The 18,217-nt window shown below is 48.3% G+C and overlaps 1 protein-coding gene across 2 annotated transcripts in view; it reads right to left on the bottom strand.

The window, feature by feature from the left end:
- LOC149310299 (kinesin-like protein KIF3C) overlaps positions 1–18,217 on the bottom strand; it is a 71,713-nt gene that overhangs the window by 3,829 nt on the left and 49,667 nt on the right. For both annotated transcript variants that reach the window (XM_089528659.1, XM_089528657.1), the window contains exons 2-7: positions 8,002–8,103; positions 5,400–5,522; positions 3,737–3,855; positions 2,623–2,742; positions 2,115–2,253; positions 463–638 (exon numbers count right to left, since the gene is read on the bottom strand). In XM_089528659.1, coding sequence (XP_089384785.1) covers positions 463–638; positions 2,115–2,253; positions 2,623–2,742; positions 3,737–3,855; positions 5,400–5,522; positions 8,002–8,103 — 779 coding nt within the window. The remainder of the gene's footprint in view (positions 1–462; positions 639–2,114; positions 2,254–2,622; positions 2,743–3,736; positions 3,856–5,399; positions 5,523–8,001; positions 8,104–18,217) is intronic.

Raw genomic sequence — 18,217 nt, 5'->3', positions numbered from 1 at the left:
TTATAGACTGTTCTGAAAATCTACTTGGAAATCTCACAGTATCAAGTGGCAGATGAGTATTACACATCCTTAAAAATAAACTGAATTAAACCATCTTCCCAGAAACCAGGGAAAATGCAAAGAGAGGACTCTGAAGGAATGTCCTCCTATTGCCCTTACTCCACAGAAACCAGGAGCTGGCAGAGAAGGTCCAAGGCCCGTCCACCCTGTGGGTCCAGCCCCTCAGTGTGGGAACATTTATGCTGTTTACACAGAACATCCTGGGATGTGGCTGGTTTCTGGGCTGTTCTTTCCAACTAAGTGGCTGAGCCAAAGCTTGGTAACTTATTGATAGCTCAATCCCATTTTTAACTTTTGCATGACTTGAAATTCGTAGCTGCATTTGTTTTTCCTGCTGTAAGCACCCCAGAGTCCCAGGCTGGGATACAACCACTTCCGCCTCCTCCCTCCCACCTCACTCACCAAGAGCGCGACTTCCGCACTCGGGACGCAGCAGGCCGCTCCATGAGACTGTCCAAGCGCATGAGCCTCTCCAGGTGCCGTGCTCGAGGGTCATGCTCGTTTTGGTCGCAGGTGATCTCAAACTCAAAGATGGCGGGAGGGGAGACGTCTAGTTCCAGGAACATGATGTTCTCAGCCTGGATGAAGTGGAGAGAAGACAGTGGAGATGCAGCTCAGGCAGAAAAGAAAAGCCACACTGCCACGGATTCGGAGCAAAGCATGGGGCATCAGAGCACAGAAGACGCTGAGAGAGAGAGAGATTGGCCTCTCACTGCTTTTCTAGGAAGGGAATTCCAACCACCCTCAACACTAAGGGAGCCATTTGCTGTCTGCTTAATCCTTGTGAATCCCCAGCTCAACAAAGGTTTTTGTGTTAAGCTTTTTACAGAATCCTGGTGTTGGAAGGGACCCCAAGACCCACCCAGCCTTTCTTTAAAAACCTCCAGAGAAGGAGACTTCACCACCCTCCAAGGCACATGTATTCCACTTGTGGTGATGGTGACTGTTATGTGCCCCCAATTTGGTTTTCGCTTTGGGCAACCCTACAGACGAGCATCCAAAAGACCCAGTTCTTAAGAGCCCTGCTCAGGCCTTGATGCAAAATTGGCATCTTAACCACTAAGCCACCAGATCCTTTTCCTCCATATTAACCTACTCGTATTTTAAAATTTTTCTTCAGGCACCTCTGGCCCTCAGGGCAAATACCTGTGACAGGGCATTCACTGCAAAAGCACAACATTATGGAATCCCTTCCTGGGAAGTTCCAGTCCTCCTAGCCTATGGTAATCTTAATATGCAGTGCACTCACGTTATACGCGGGTGCAACTTACGTGGCTTTCAGCATGCACTGAAAGCTGCACCGGAAGAAGGCTCAGCACGCCCTGGAAGGGGTAATGGCACACGCACCGCAGGCACACTGTGTACAGGCCCTATTCTTTTGATTGGGGCTCAAGCATACATGGAATTTCCCTTACGTGGGGGATCCAAAATGGATCCCCCACGTAAAGGAAGGGTCCACTGTACTGTGCAAGGGATCACATTATCAGAGACCCTCTGGAACTCTCTAAAGCTGCAGTTTTTGTTTGTGTGTTTTGTGTGTGTGTATTCTCATTGTTTCCTGCCCCTTAATCCAATTAGTTGCCAGTTTCCTGTTGCAGTCTGGCTGCAATTTATTTTACTGTTTATATGTGTGTGTTTATCTAAGCACTGGATTCTAATATATTAAGCAGAATATGCCAAGATGGGGGTCTGAATCTTGTCAGGATGTTATGTCCTGGTTACACTAGGGAGTGTTGTATTTAGATGCTTGTATAAGGCAGTATCAAATCCCCCCTTTTGCAAGTGGTTCCCCATTTGCCCACAATGCAAAAGTATGCAAGTGCAGCTCTGCCCCACTTCTCCTACAACTGGCAAGCCCCCTGGAAAAGCAGGGAGGCTACCAGCCAGCCCACTCCCATTGCTTCCATCCACCTCATGCTCTGCAGTGGCAAACAAGACTTCAGTCAAGACCAGCCAACAGGTTTGTGTGTCTGTGAGTGTGAGAAAGAGAGAGAGCGTTTGTGTTTGTATTTGCACCAGGTGCCATTTCCCTCTTCCCATGCCTTTTGGCTCACCCGATACCGAGGATGGGAGCCCATCGACATGGCCAGCCGAGCGTATTGGCTGATGGGCCGCTTGTAGCCCACGGCGGATGTCGGCCGCTTCTTCATCTGTGTCCCCGTGTTGGCGCTGCTGATGCTGATGCCACTGTTGCTGTTGGTGCCAAGGGATTTGTTTTTAGAATGACAGATGGGCACAGAGGCACCCATCAGCCAAGCCTTGTCCCAGTGCTTGGGCAGATGGGGCATGGAGCCCTCCTCAGTCCCAACCAACAGAGCAGAGCAAGGGATTAGCATGCTTAGGCCTTGCCAGGGAGGGAGCTGGGTGGCAAATGAGGCTCTGCTTCAGGTGACCTCCCCCCCCACTTGGCTTCTGGACATCAAACCCCAGTGGGCATCAGAGGCCATTGCCACTGGCAGAGGCAGAAGAAGGACATTGGGATTTAGAGTCTTCCAACTTGTGGAACTCCCTCCCGCAGGAGGCTTGCACCTTCCTCGCAGGGACGTCACTCAAAAGACTCACCTTCCCACACTCAGCACCAAGGGCTGGAACTTCCACTGATCTTCCTCACAGTCAAAGTAGAGGCGGTTCATGATTTTGTTCTTCTCCTCGGGCGGGATGAAGTTTTCAATGATCAGGTACCTGGAAAGATGGAAGGACAGAGTTGAGGGAAGAACAACATCTTGCATTATTCCCCAAAAAGGTGCCTTTCCCCTGTGGCTGGGCAGAGAGAGTACGCACAGCTGGGGGAGGGAATGGCAACGAAGAGGGCACACGGCGCTTGAGTTTATTATTAATCCTTAAAAAAGAAAGGAAGGATAAGTCACTATCTGCTCTGTAGTGGATATAAATCTTTGGAGAGTAAGCCCATTACCATTTACAGTTTTTACCTGCATAAATCTAGATGTACTACTTTTTAGTATTGCTATTAAAATGTTTTCAGTTTTTTTAAACCAAGTTGGAGCCTGTCCAAAGGATGGTGATCAAATGGTGAAAGATATGGAAGCCATCAAGTCCTCTGAGGAGAGGCTTAGGGATTTGGGAATGCTTAGCCTGAAAAAGAGAAGGTGAGGGGGTGACACAATGGCCATGTTTAAATATTTGAAGGGATGTCATACAGAGGAGGGAGCAAGTTTGTTTTCTGCTGCTCCAAGAATAAGACCCAGAGGAATGGATGCATGCTACAGGAAAAGAGATTCCACCTAAACATTATAAAGAACAATTTGACTGTCTGATTCTGCTATCTTGGAAAATGCTGGTGTCTCCTTGAGAGGCTGTTTTTAAACAAAGGCTGGATGGCCAAATGTCACAAGGAGGGTTTTGACTGTGTCTTCCTGCATGGCACAAGGGGGTTGGAATGGCTGGCCCTTGGGGTCTCTTCCAACTCTAGGATTCTATCTTCTTAGAATAAAGACATTCCACTCCAAGATTTCAGCTCAGACACAACCCCTGCCTTTCATTAAATCATAGAATGTTAAGATTTGGAAGGTATTCCACCCCACCAATGAAGGAACACACAAAGAAAACACTCCGGAGAGATCACCATCCAACCTCTGGAGCTTTGGAGGGCTCAGTCTTTAAAAAGTAACTTTCCTAAGCACTGCTCCCCAACCCATTGCCCCAGCAAGAGGCCTACTTGAGTTTCAGCTCTCGCGTCTGTTCGTTCTGTGCTTCCTCCAGGTCTTGCCGCACTCGGATATATTCGTCATGCTGGTCCTGGATCTCTGCCTTCACCGCCTGGAGCTTGGCATAGAGCTGGGATGGGGAAAAGAAAAAGGCGGCTCACAGACACATGCAAAGAGCAGCCTCGCCCTGGCACCTCACTGAGTTCAGCCCCAGCGGACAGTCTGGGGCGAGAAAGCAGTCAGATCAGGATACAGCCCTTTGCTAATTTTGGTCTTGAAGGAAGCTATGAGTAATATTAGCAATTTTCTTCTGCTGCAGGAAAGTGTTCGAAAATCCAAAATTTGCATGTGGCATTTTTATGCAGAAAACATCATTTTCTGCGGAAGTAATACAGGTTGAGTCTCTCTTGTCCAAAATGCTTGGGACCAGAAGTATGTACTTGCTAAGTATTTTGGATTTCCGGGTTTTTTTTTTTTAAATTTATTTAGGAATCTTTGCATATATATATATATAGCCACTCCTGTGTATGATTTTGGATTTTGGAGTATTTTGAATTTGGGAATTCTGGATAAGGGACACTCAACCTGTGACATTTCCTGCAAGGAAAATAATTTTTATGCATTGAAATATTATCTTCTTCACATAAAATTCTTTTTTGTACACATCATGGATGAACATTGCGCAGAAAATGTAACTCTTCGGCAGCTTAGATTTGCTTAGGAAAAAAACTGGGTACACATCAATGTATATTAATTTATAACCCTAGCCCTTGTTGGCCCCCCACATTTGCAATTTTGACTTTTGTGGATTTGATGATTTGCAGTTTTGATTAATATGTCCTCTCTAGGAATCTCTAGATCCTCCAGCACAACTTTGCCAGAAGCTGACCATAGAGTTGTGCTGCAGAACCTAGAAGACCCTAGAGAAAACACTGCTCTAGGCATTTGTAGGTCCTCCAGCATAATTCTATGATGAACGTCTGGCAGATGTTGGCCACAGAGTTGCACTGGAGAACCAGGAGATTCCTAGACGGGTGTTCTCTTAGGTAAAAAGAATAGTATTTTGTTTAATTGGTGCTTTTTCTGATTCACGGGGGTCCTTCGCCCCTAACCCCAGTGAATGTGGAGGGACCACTGTATTTCCCCCACCCCTTTTTTGCCTTTCTTTCCTCCCTTTCTCTCTTCCTTTTTTCTTCTTTTCTTTGTAATAAAACTTTAAAACCACATTAAAAACCTCCAGCCAGTGCCACAGACCTATTGTGTTCATGGCTGCGTAAGCGGAGTTCCGCCAGTGTAACCATTTTACATGGCCTAGGCCCCGCTGTTAGTCCTCCCTAGAGAAGAGCCATTGGATTAATGGGCTTTGCCTCTGTGGCATCCTACTCCTGTTGGAACTAACCTCCAGGATCCCATCCCTACAACCGCTCAATACCTGTGCCTTCAACATGCTGATTTCTTCATGGGGATTGCAGAAACAGCCCCTGCATCTTATTCCCCTTTGCACAAGGGGACAGTCTGCAGCAGGCATGGGGGAAGAGACACAGTCTGTTCCACAAGGTCAGCGTTCACCAGAAGGGCTGTGTAGTACCATCATCGCTTAAGGACATGAGCGTAGTTGACGCAATGCAAGGGCGATATGGGATCCCAGCTTCTGTGCCCCTACCAGCCCCTTACCTTTTTCAGCTTCTTGGTTTTGATCTCCACCTCCTGCTGCAAGGAGGTGAATGTCTCCCGCAGCTCCATGGTCTCCTCGTCCCGCAGGAGGACCTGTTGCTGCATCTCGCGCTCGCGTCGCTTCTGTGAGAGAGGATCAAGACCACCACCCCATAACAAAACCCTCCATTAGTGGGATGGCACAAGTCCTGCTGCCCCATATGAGAAACCAACACCAGTGGAGCAGTCAGCGCGAGCTGCCAGAGCTGAGGGACTGACTAGTGCAGGACAAGAGCTCTCAAAAAGTCGCTTTGTGTGTGCTGGGGGGGAGGCACCATTCCAGGAAACCCCCCGCCATCAGACATACATCAGGCACAGCTGATAAACTGAGCAAAGCAGCCCAGAGCTTGGAAAAGTTACTTTTGGGAGACAACCACTCTCACCATCCCCCAGCCATCATAGTCAAAAGACTAACTCAGACCAAAGCTTTGAGACAGTGAATTTTTTGGACAACCATGCCCAGAATCCCCCAGTCATCAGCCATGCAGCAGACATTGGGTCCCATAGACAAAAGAATAACTGACTCTAGCCTAAATTCTAGAAAGAGTAATTTTTGGGACAACCACTGTCAGAATTACCCAGCCATCCACCAAACCACTGGGTCCATTGATCAAAGGACTAACTCAGGCCAAAGTTTTGGAAAAGTTACTTTTTGGGGACAACTATTCCCAGAATGCCTAACCATCAGCTAAGCCATTAGATACCCCATAGACTGGCTAACACAGGCTCATGATAGCTGGGGGGATTCTGGGAATTGTTGACCAAAAAAAGTAACTTTTCCAAGCTCTAAGGCTTTCATGGCTGGCATCCATAGTTTTTTATGGGTGTTTTGGGCTATGTGGCCGTATTCTAGAAGAATTTGTTCCCGACATTTTGTCAGCATCTGTGGCTGGCATCTTCAGAGAATGGTGGCATGGAGGTGTGTGGGGCATATATACTGTGCGACCCTTGGTTGAGAGGAAGCGATTTCCATTTTAAGCTGTGTGTTGTGCTGTTGGTGAATGGCAAGGCCTCCAGGTGGGAGGATATGCCAGGAGGATTACTGTCTGTTTAATTAGGGGTCCATTGTCTTCTGGGGTTTTCATTTGCATGAACTCAGTCTTGATTTGTTAAGGAAAAAGCAACATGGGACATACAGTGATTGAAATAAAACATGTATGTGAGAGTCAGGGTGACTCAGCAGAAGCAAATTAAGAGCCACACAGGTGTATAAGGTAATGCAATTAGCAAGTCCTGAATGCCAAGGACAGAAATGCAAAGTGGATAATTGAACACACCTGAGAATTGTTAAGTGGTCAAGGCTGAGATGATGAAATCATTAATTGTGGGTTGAACCAAGAGAGCCAATGAGAGTGGATGTACACGCCCACTGGGTGGAAACTGGCAAGAGTGGGTGGTATCTTGCAAGGACTATAATAATGGCTATGAATCCCAATGTATTTTGTGGGTAGTAGTAGTGGGTAGTATTGGAGTAGTGTTGGATAGTTTTGGAGCTGTATATAGTAGAATAAAGTAGATCTTTTATATAAGACTACTGAGTTGTCTGGTGTCTTGAGTGAAGATACAAGAACCAGCTGGATCCTGAAGAAGTGGGAAGACTTCTGTGGAAGAAGAGTGAGAAGGCTTGGAGAGTTTGTCAGGGTCTTCAGCCTATTCTCTGTAACTCTGCTGCTTTAGAGCAAAGCTTTAACCACTGGCCAAAACTGGTCAGCGCCGGTGCGCAACAAGGTGGTGAGTTCGAGCCAGAGGTGAAGAGCTACAACTCCCATCATCCCTGACATGATTTTCGTGTTTTTCAAAACTGGTAGACAAAGTGAAGTTGAAGGCTTTCATGGCCAGCATCCATATTTTTTGTGGGTCTTTCGGGGGGCTCTGTGAATGCCAAGTTCTAGAAGAGTTTCTTCCTGACGTTTCGCCAACATCTGAGGCTGGCATCTTCAGAGAATGTTTGCCTGGAAAGGACTTGGGTAAGGACTTTGGGTAGCCAAACTTTGTTTATTTTCAGGATTTCTTCTGTCCTGTTGAGGTTGTCCAGGTGTTTGAATCTACAAACGCCTGGATAACTTCAACAGGAAAGTAGAAACCCTTAAACGTAGCAAAGTTTGGCTACCAGTCCTGAAAAACACTAAAATCAAGCCCCTGCAAGTGAACATGAAAACCACCCAGGATCAGGGGGATTTCCCAGCAGACATGGGTCACTAATTAAATAGACTCAGACAGACCAAGACAGAGATTGCATATCCTCCCATCCTGAGGCCTTGCCATTCACCAACAGACCAACACACAGCTTAAAATGGAAATCGCTTCCTCTCAACCAAGGGTCGCACAGTATATATGCCCCACACACCTCCATGCCACCATTCTCTGAAGATGCCAGCCACAGATGCTGACAAAATGTTGGCAATAAATTCTTCCAGAACATGGCCACTAGCCCAAAAACAAACCCCATAAAAACTATTTCTCAAGCTTCCCTCCTGCAGAGGCATGATGCCCCTGGATGTATTTATTTATTGGATATATATCCTGCCTTTCTCCTAAAAAGGGGCTCAAGGCAGATCCCCACCTGCTCTGCAATCTCCTGCCTCTTCAGCTCCAGCATCTTCTGCTGCTCGTTCGTGTGGTCCATGATGTTCCTCCCGCCGATCAGCAACTTGCTCTCCATCGCCTGCAGAAAGAAAGGATGGTTAAGGGACCCTCACCACACTTTGGAGGCTGCATTGGCAACAAACAGCACAGCAACTGGGGTGCTGCTATAGACGCATCCCAGTGCATCTGCCCAGTGGCAGTGGTGAGGCCATTGCCCCTCCTAAAGAACGGCTGTGCCTCCCCCTGAAATTTTCCTCCAGTCCCCAAATTTATAGCACCAGAGAGAGTGAGATGCTGAAAATCCTTTGCATCGAGACCTCCTCTTGTGTTTACTGTATTTGCATTCCTTCTGCCACTCTGCCTGACCCTTTTCTCTAGATGATGTGCTTCTGCACTGTAGAAATAATGCAGTTTGACACCACTTTAACTGCCATGGCTCCATCCTACAGAATCCTGAGAGATCAGTAGTTTGGTGAGGCCCCAGCACTCTTTGGCAGAGATGCCTAAAGACCTTGTAAAACTGCAAATCCCAGGATTCCACAGGATGGAGCTACAGCACTTTAAGTGGTGCATCTGCACTGTAGAAATACATAATGCATTTTGACAGCACCTGAAGTGGTGTCAAACTTCATTATTTCTACAGTGCAGATGCAGCCTGCATTTGTGAAGGCTCAACTGATGTCTCAAGTTACTGTGATTGTGGAAGAATGGGAACTAAATGGGAATTTCATGGCTCACCCCCAAATTTTTTATTGGGAAGCAATGCCTTCATTTTGGCCCGTCAAATTTATTGGAAGGACATTCACACTCAATGGGTGCTGTAGCCAATATTCAAAAGTCAAGCTGAATTTTTCAGTCCATTCAGTGATGCAACAGATGTACTGGTATATACTGAAGTCCTTCTAATACAGACATGGAGAAAAGGTGGTCCACTGGCCACATAGCGCAGCCAGACCCTCATATTTATAGCCCCTGAAGCCCCCCACAAGCCTCCTGACTCCCAATTTTTAAAAGATTGGCATGATTTCAGGGCACTTTTTGCTTAAGGATCATGCCAAATCTTGCTAAATGTGTAGAAACCTCTCCAAAAGGACATCCACCCCAAAACCACCACCACTGCCATTTATCTCCATTTTCACCTATTTCCTTTCTAAATAATAGAATAGTTTATTTGTATCACCTGATCAAAGCGGTGAACAACAGCATATAAAAACATTGCAATAAAATCAGTTAAAAACAGCATTAAAAACAATACAACAACACTAACAGCAAAGGGCCAGAGAAAAGGGGGAAGTCAATATATACAATCCAGGGTCATCAATGAAAAGGGGTAAGAGAAGATTTTTCACGGTGGGAAGGCTTGGGAAAAGAGATACGTCTTCAGATTCTTTTTGAAAAGAGCTCATCTGGGAGACTATTCCAAGATCTTGGGGCCACGATAGAGAATGCCTTCTGTGAGGTCCTCACATAGCGTGTCACTGGGACCTCCAACAATTTCATCCCTGTTGACCAGAGTGTGCGGGGCGGATTATATGGGGAGAGGCGGTCCTCCAAGTACGCTGGGCCCAAGCCATTTAGGGCTTTATAGGTCATTACCAGCACCTTGTATTGAGCCCGGAAGAGAATAGGCAGCCAATGAAGATCTTTCAAGATGGGAGTTATATGGTCAAATCTGGAACAACCAGCGACCACTCTCGCTGCCATATTCTGCACCAACTGTAGCTTCCGGGTTTGGTACAAGGGTTGCCCCATGTAGAGCGCATTACAGAAATCCAATTGAGAGGTTACCAGAGCATGTACTACAGTTTCAAGGTCCCCCCGGTCCAGGTAGGGACGCAGTTGGCGTATCAGCCGAAGCTGATAACAAGCGCTCCTGACGACCGCATCCACCTGAGATGACAACTGGAGCGAAGAGTCCAAGAGCACTCCCAAGCTGCGGACCGAGTCCTTCAAGGGGAGCGTGACCCCATTCAGGACAGGATGGCAAATTTCACCACCCAGATCCGGGGAACCTATCACCAGTACTTCCGTTTTCCCTGGATTCACACTGAGCTTGTTTTCCCTCATCCAGCCCATTACCGAGTCTAGACAGGCATCAAGAGGAGAGATGCCATCCCTGGTCACTGCATCAGTCGGAGACACAGAGAAGACTATTTGGGTGTCATCAGCGTACTGATAACACCGCGCCCCGTGTCTCCGGATGATCTCTCCCAGCGGTTTCATGTAAATGTTAAATAGCATGGGGGACAGAATGGCTCCTTGAGGGACACCAGATGTAAGCTCCCTCTTATCGGAGCAGACGTCCCCCAGCTGCACCATCTGGAATCTACCTGAGAGGTAGGAACGGAACCACTGGAGCACAGTGCCCTCGATACCCAACTCCCTCAGGCGTTCCAGAAGGATACCATGGTCGATGGTATCGAAAGCCGCTGAGATGTCCAAAAGCACTAACAGGGACATGCTTCCCCTGTCCATGCCCAGACGGAGATCATCAACTAAGGCGACCATGGCAGTCTCAACTCCATAGCCCGCCCGGAAGCCGGTTTGAAATGGGTCCAGAAAATCCGTCTCATCCAAGATCGATTGAAGCTGGGAGGCGACCGCTCTCTCGATCACCTTCCCCAAAAATGGCAGCAGCGATATAGGCCAGTAGTTATTATAAGCCAGGGGGTCTAGAGAGGTTTTTTTAGCAGGGGTTTAACCACTGCTAATTTTAATTTAGTTGGAAATTGTCCCTCTCTTAAAGATGTATTGATTATGCGGTGCAGCATAGTTAGCACCGCATCCCCCCCCCCCCGGGCTGCCAGCCATGAGGGACAGGGATCGAGAGAGCATGTTGTCTTCCTAACACTTCGAAGGATCTTGTCCACTTCCTCGGTACTCACAAACTCAAAGTGATCCAGTATAACAGGGGCCATGGAAGCTCTGGACACCTCTCTAATAGATTCTGAAGAAATACTGGCGTTGAGATCAGCCCTTATCTGAGAGATTTTGTCCGCAAAGAAGTTATTAAATTTGTCACAGCAGGCTTTAGATGGTTCTAAAATAGGGTTCAGGGAGGGGGGCAGTTGTGTCAGCTCCCTCACTACCCTGAACAGCTCTGCCGGACGCGACTCCGCGGACGCAATACGTGCAGCATAGAACGAATTCTTTGCTGCACTTATTACCACTCCGTAGGCCTTCAAATGAGAGTCTAGGAGTGGCTTGTCGGCTAAGTGCTGGTGTCCTCGCCAGTCGCGCTCTAGTCGTTGCAGAACCCGCTTCCTTTCCCTGAGGTCTTCTGTATACCAGGGCTGTTTTTTGGAAGCAGGCCTGAGAGGACCCTTGGGAGCGATACTGTGTATAGCCCTGGAGAGATCAGTATCCCAGATGTTAGTCAGGGCATCAACAGAATCGCCGTCAGTTCCAGCCATATGCCCCCTCTAGGGCTTCTTGGAACCTTTTGGGTTCCATCAGCCTTCGAGGGTGGACCATCCTAATAGGTCCGCCACCCCGGGGGGGGAGGGGGGCTAGAGGTAGAAGCCTTGATTCGAGCCTCAACCAGAAAATGATCCGTCCATGACAGGGCAGAGATATTAGAGATCTCTGCCCACGGAGACTCCATGTCCATACTAAAGACCACATCGAGGGTATTACCAGTGCAATGCGTGGGTCCCGAGACCAATTGGGACAGTCCCATGGCAGTCATGGTAGTCATGAACTCCCGAGCTGCACCTGTTGGATTTTGACTGGCCTCGAAAGGGATGTTGAGGTCCCCCAAGACAAGAAGCCTAGGGGACTCCAACACCAGTTCCGAGACCAGCTGTGTCAGCTCGGCCAGGGAGTCTGTTAGCGCACGGGGTGGATGGTAGACCAACAGAATCCCTACACTGTCTCTGGCCTTCAGGGTCAGGTAGATACACTCGATGTAATCCATTTTCCGGACAGGGTTCCTGGTTAAGGAGAGAGTGTTTTTATGAATCAAGGCAACACCGCCCCCCCCCCCCCCCCGCGCCCACCTAACTTGATCTGGTCCTTGACTGAGTACCCAGCTGGGAGGGCCTGTGCCCACACAGCCTCACTCTCAGGCCCAAGCCAGGTCTCAGTAATGCATGCCAGGTCGCAGTTTTTATCCTGCAGAAGATCATAAATTATGTGGGTCTTGTTTTTTACAGACCTGGCATTGCATAGGAGCAGAAACAGGGTTTGTGGTACAGCTGGGCTGACCCTCAGATCTTTTTGGTTAGGAGCGTGGATGGAAGGAGAGATAGATATTACGCATCAATCTCGCCTTCCTTTCTGACAAAATCCCACTCTCCTACCGCCATACCTCCCCTTGCCCTGCACAACCCCAATAGGAGCTTCCATTACATTCACATTGGTATCCACCACATAAATGGCAATGGGATGTTAGGCAATGTCACTTTCTATTACCATTTTGGGAAGGACACCGGTGAAACAGGACCCAAAGCAACTTCCTGACAGTAAGGGCTGTTTGACAGTGGAATATATTCCCCTGGAGATTTTGGTGGAGCATCCTTCTTTGGAGATCTTTAAACAAAGGCTGGATGGCCATCTGTCAATGGGGATGCTTTGACTGAGATGTCTGCAGTTGGACTGGATCAGGGCCCTTGCAGTCTCTTCCAACTCTACAATTCTATGATTCTGTAAAACTGATGGTATTTCGGAGGCATTTAGGTACACTTTTGGGAGAGGTGAGTGAGGCCTTTAAGGTCTTCTGAGGTTAAAGGGAGAACTGGCCACTGGCCCCTACACAGATGCCCACCCTTGTTCTAATATTTATTACAACGAAAATCGTTTTAGACTCGACTGTTGGTCTTTTTCTGTATGTAATATCCTGTTCTTTCACAAAACATGTTTGCATAACAAGGTGGTACCTATACTGCAGATAAAAAAGCAGTTCTACACTACTTTAACTGCAATGAGGGATCCTGGGATTTGTTGACTGGTGAGCTGTTCAGCCTGGTCTGCCAGAGAGCTCTTGTGCCTCACCAAAATACAAATCCCAGGATTCCACAGGATAGAATCATGGCAGTTAAAGTGGTGTCAAACTGCTTTTATATCTGCAGTGTGGCTACATCCAATGCTCCGTTCCCTTGAAATGAATCGGGGCCTCACCTTCAACATGGCTGATGCTCCAGGGAGAGAATCGTAGAGTTGGAAGAGACCACAAGGGCCTTCCTGCTGCGTCCTGAAGCCATTGCCTCTAAACTCATGTGTGGCGTTCAGGGCAGATCAGCTTCTGAAGTGCGTACTTTTGCAGTTAGTGCTTTGACAAGCGCAGGGCTGATCCACAACAAATCTGCACATGTGTGAGTGTGTCTGAGAGGAGTGTCTGCTTTCTTTCTTACTTTCTTTATCAAGTTTTTACAAATAAATAAAAAACATATTCACCACATAATTGGCGGGTGATTATATACTATATAAATATAAAACATAACCCCCCTTAGAAGTTTCTCCTTCTCCATTGCCGTGCCCCTAATCTATATATCATCTCCATACCTGATTTTACATCAAACTTATACATCACAACAGTCCTCCTAAGACATTTTCTACATTAAAATAGCAATTTAGGTTATTCACTCATTTATTGGATATACCCACAAAAAAGGTCCCGCTTCTTACAACCACCTTGTTTTGCAATATTCCAGAATTTGAAACCAATCTCTCTCAATTACATCTATATCTTTATGATTTAAATGGGAGGTCAGTTTGTCCCTTTCTATCATGTCCAGAAGATTTAATAACCACTCATCGATCTCAGGCATTTCCTGTCTTTTCCAGCATTGTGCTCTTATCATTCTGGCTGCTAGTACTTCTTTTCAATGTTGGTAGGAATTTTGTTTAACATGTTCAATAAGTATATTTCTGATCTCCTTTCATATTTTATCTGCAACATCTTCTCACTTATTATGCAGACTGGTTTCCAGTATTTTTTTTATTTTGGGCAGCGCCACGGTACATGAAACCAGGCCCCTCTAGTGATTGACATTCCCACCATAAATCAGGGTCCTTCTTATAAATCTTTCGCACGCTCACCTTGGCACCCCAGACCAGAAGTCAGCGCATACCAAACCTCCTGCCCCAGAGAGGGAGGGCTACAGGAGCTGGCTGCTAGTTTTGGAGAGACCTGGACAGTGGCTAAAGGGCTTTTCCAGGCTCTCCCAACACTAAACCGGAATGTACTTGCCTTAAACAGAGCAGCTGGGTGCCAGTTCAGGACGCATGGCTCTATCCTGTGGTACCTTGGGATCTGTAGTCTGGGGAGGGGTCTGGACCCTGACTGTGGAACTCCTTGCCAAGGAAAGTCCAGCTGGCTCCAGCCCTTTGGAGGTTCTGATGGGAAGCTGAGACAGTGCTGCTTCACCTGGCCTTTAGCCTTGGAATTGCTCTGCTCATTTCTCACATGGGGGCTGTTGTTGTTGTTGTTGTTTTGTGCCTTCAAGTCATTTCCAATTTATGGCAACCCTAAAGCAAACCTATCATGGGGTTTTCTTGGCAAGTTTCTTCAGAAGGGGTTTGCCATTGCCATTCTCTGAGGTTGGGAGTGTGTGACTTGTCACCCAGCAGGGCTTCAGGGCCGAGCCAGGATTCAAACCCTGGTCTCCCAGTGTCCGAGTCCAACCTCCCCATGTCTGGTATTAAATCATTTTTAAAGGGTGCTTGTGATCTGTTTTGAAATGCTTTCCTATTCCTGCACTTTCAGAATTGTTTTTATCCATTGTGCATGACATTTGGGTCCCTGGCAGGCCAAGAAGGGATAAGTAAAGGTTATAACCAAATGAAATGGGACAAGTTATCCCTGGCATGAGAAGGAATGATGCCAGCTATTTGGGATTCTGGATGGTTTCTGAGATGGAACCTGCCAGAGATTTCCTTCCAATGGAGAGTGAAGCAAATGGGGGAGAGGTGGAGAGAATCCCACAGCATCCCTCCCAAAGCTGGGCAGAGTTACTTTTTTTGGACTACAACTTGCCAATGTGAACATCTGAGACATTTTGGGGAGTTATATGCCAAAAGAGTAATTGGGGAGTTATACCCCAAAGTAGCCCTAGTAGTGCAGTGGTTAAATGCTGGTCCTGCAGCCACAAGGTTGTGAGTTTGATCCCAGGGGGCTCTAAGGTCCATTCAGCCTTCCATTCTTTTGTAGGTCAGTATAATGAGGATCCAGCTTTTGGGGGGGGGGGGGGCAATGACTTACAGACCGTAAACTGCTTAGAAAGTGCTGAGTTCACTATGATGCAGTATAGAAATGTAAATGCTTTTGCTATTGCTAATTTCATGCCAGGCCCCAGGTACTCTAAACATCTCAGGTTTAGGAAAGGTGTTTTCTCACCCAGCAAGGGACACCCCCAATAGCAATCCCCCACCTCTGTAAAAAAAACAACCCCAAATCCATTCCACCTGCACCTAGCCAGCCTATGGATTGTTGACACAGAAGATTTTTGGCATGCATAAAACAGCCCCATTGTGCATGCCAGCTTCCCATGCTGTGAGCTGACACATCGCAAGGAAGGATGGCCTAAGGCCAGGGGGCTTCCTTCCGGCCAGCTGTTGGCCTCTGCAGCTGCAGAGCAGCCAACGCCACCCGCTTCTCATGAAACACAGGAGGGCCCATCCTGCACATCCCACCCAGACAGACATTGCAAGTACCCATTGCTGACATTTTGCATACAGATACAGACACAGACAAAGCCTGGACCCCTCCACCTGGGAACTGTTTTGACTCTGGTTTGCACCCAGAGAGGAACCCAGTGCATCCCACCCACTCCAGTCTTTGGTTGCCAAAAAAGGCCCTGTGGCCACCCCAAAAGGTTGGGCAAAGCCACCAGAGCTGTTCTGTTCTGTTGGGTGCCCAGGTACTTACCTGTGTGTGGTGTTTTTTTAATGCAAACAATGCGCTGCAGTTACTTTATGTTGAGCATGTAGGTTTTTATCTCTATTGTAAAAAAAAAGTCAGTTTGTAAGCTGCCTTGAGTACCTGCAGAGAAAAGGCGGGGGTGAATATGATGATGGTGGTGGTGGTGGTGATGATGAGGGTGGTGGTGGTGGTGGTGGTGGTGGTGATGAGGGTGGTGGTCGTGATGATGGTGGTGGTGATGAGGGTGGTGGTGGTGATGAGGGTGGTGGTGGTGATGATGGTGGTGGTGGTGGTGATGAGGTGGTGGTGGTGATGAGGGTGGTGGTGGTGATGAGGGTGGTGGTGGTGATGAGGGTGGTGGTCGTGATGATGGTGGTGGTTGTGGTGATGAGGGTGGTGGTCGTGATGATGGTGGTGGTGGTGGTGATGAGGGTGGTGGTGGTGATGAGGGTGGTGGTGGTGATGAGGGTGGTAGTTGTGGTGATGAGGGTGGTGGTGGTGGTGGTGATGAGGGTGGTGGTGGTGATGAGGGTGGTGGTGGTGATGAGGGTGGTGGTGATGAGGGTGGTGATGATGAGGGTGGTGGTGGTGATGAGGGTGGTGGTGGTGATGATGGTGGTGGTGGTGAGGGTGGTGGTGGTGATGAGGGTGGTGGTCGTGGTGATGAGGTTGGTGGTAGTGATGAGGGTGGTGGTCGTGATGATGGTGGTGGTGGTGGTGATGAGGGTGGTGGTGGTGATGAGCGTGGTGGTCGTGATGGTGGTGGTGGTGGTGATGAGGGTGGTGGTGGCGATGAGGGTGGTGGTGATGAGGGTGGTGGTGGTGATGATGGTGGTGGTGGTGAGGGTGGTGGTGGTGGTGGTGATGAGGGTGGTGGTGGTGGTGATGATGGTGGTGGTCGTGGTGATGAGGTTGGTGGTAGTGATGAGGGTGGTGGTCGTGATGATGGTGGTGGTGGTGGTGATGAGGGTGGTGGTGGTGATGAGCGTGGTGGTCGTGATGGTGGTGGTGGTGGTGATGAGGGTGGTGGTGGCGATGAGGGTGGTGGTGGTGATGATGGTGGTGGTGATGATGGTGGTGGTGGTGGTGATGAGGGTGGTGGTGGTGGTGATGAGGGTGGTGGTGGCGATGAGGGTGGTGGTGGCGATGAGGGTGGTGGTGGCGATGAGGGTGGTGGTGGTGATGATGGTGGTGGTGATGATGGTGGTGGTGGTGGTGATGAGGGTGGTGGTGGTCGTGATGGTGGTGGTGGTGGTGATGAGGGTGGTGGTGGCGATGAGGGTGGTGGTGGTGATGAGGGTGGTGGTGGTGATGAGGGTGGTGGTGGTGATGATGGTGGTGGTGGTGGTGATGAGGGTGGTGGTGGTGATGAGGGTGGTGGTGGTGGTGATGAGGGTGGTGGTAGTGATGAGGGTGGTGGTGGTGGTGATGAGGGTGGTGGTGGTGATGAGGGTGGTGGTGGTGGTGGTGGAAAGGAAGCAGCTTGAGTGTTTTTTTGCAAATTTTGCAGGATTAATAAAGGAAGCCATAACAAGCCTGTGTTTGCAAGACCTGAGGAGGCCTCTTAATAACCAGCTTTCCTGGAGGTCCCTCATTCAGAAGGGCATCAACTGTCAGATGGCAAAGAATGAGAAGAAGATGAAAAGTGCAGGGTCTGGGCAAACAAGAGCTACACGGAAGGCAATCCAGCCACAGCTGTGGGAGCACTGGAGGAGGACTCGCCTCCCCCCACGAGGGACAGAAGCATGCCTTTCTCATAAACAAAAGCTCCGCTTGTGAGACTAGGTGACTCCATAGAGTCTGGGATAAGCCTGGAGGACTGCCCTGGGCAGTTTTTGGCTCCTTCGGACAGCTGAAGAGCCTCATTGCAGCTGCCCTTTGGGAGTGAACTTGGGGTCCTGCTTCTAGAGGCAAGATGAGGGGGCTGTCAGCTATTTTTAGGGGTAGAATTCAAAGATATAGCTGTGTTAGTCTGTGGAATCAGTATGTAGACAAATCTTGTAGCATCTTTGAGACTAACTAAAAGAAAGAAGTAGAACTTACAAAGAACTCAACAATGGCTCCTTTTCATCCTGGAGAGAAGTGACCAGTGGAGTGTCCAGTGGGGCTCTGTCCTGGGCCCAATGCTGTTCAACATCTTTATCAATGACTTGGAGGACAAAATTCAGGGCATACTTATCAAATTTGCAGATGACACCAAATTAGGAGGAATAGCTGATACTCCAAAGGACAGGATCAAAATTCAAAATGGCCTTAATAGATTGGAAAGCTGGACCAAAGCTAACAAAATTAATTTCAACACAGAGAAATGTAAGCTACTGCATTTAGGGCG

This window comes from Sceloporus occidentalis, unplaced genomic scaffold (genome assembly GCF_023333645.1).
Source record: "Sceloporus occidentalis isolate IW3139 unplaced genomic scaffold, rSceOcc1.0.p SCAF_6, whole genome shotgun sequence".
Classification (NCBI taxonomy): Eukaryota; Metazoa; Chordata; class Lepidosauria; order Squamata; family Phrynosomatidae; genus Sceloporus; species Sceloporus occidentalis.
The sequence above is the reverse complement of the archived record's forward strand: the minus strand, read 5'-3'. Positions and strand labels throughout refer to the sequence as shown.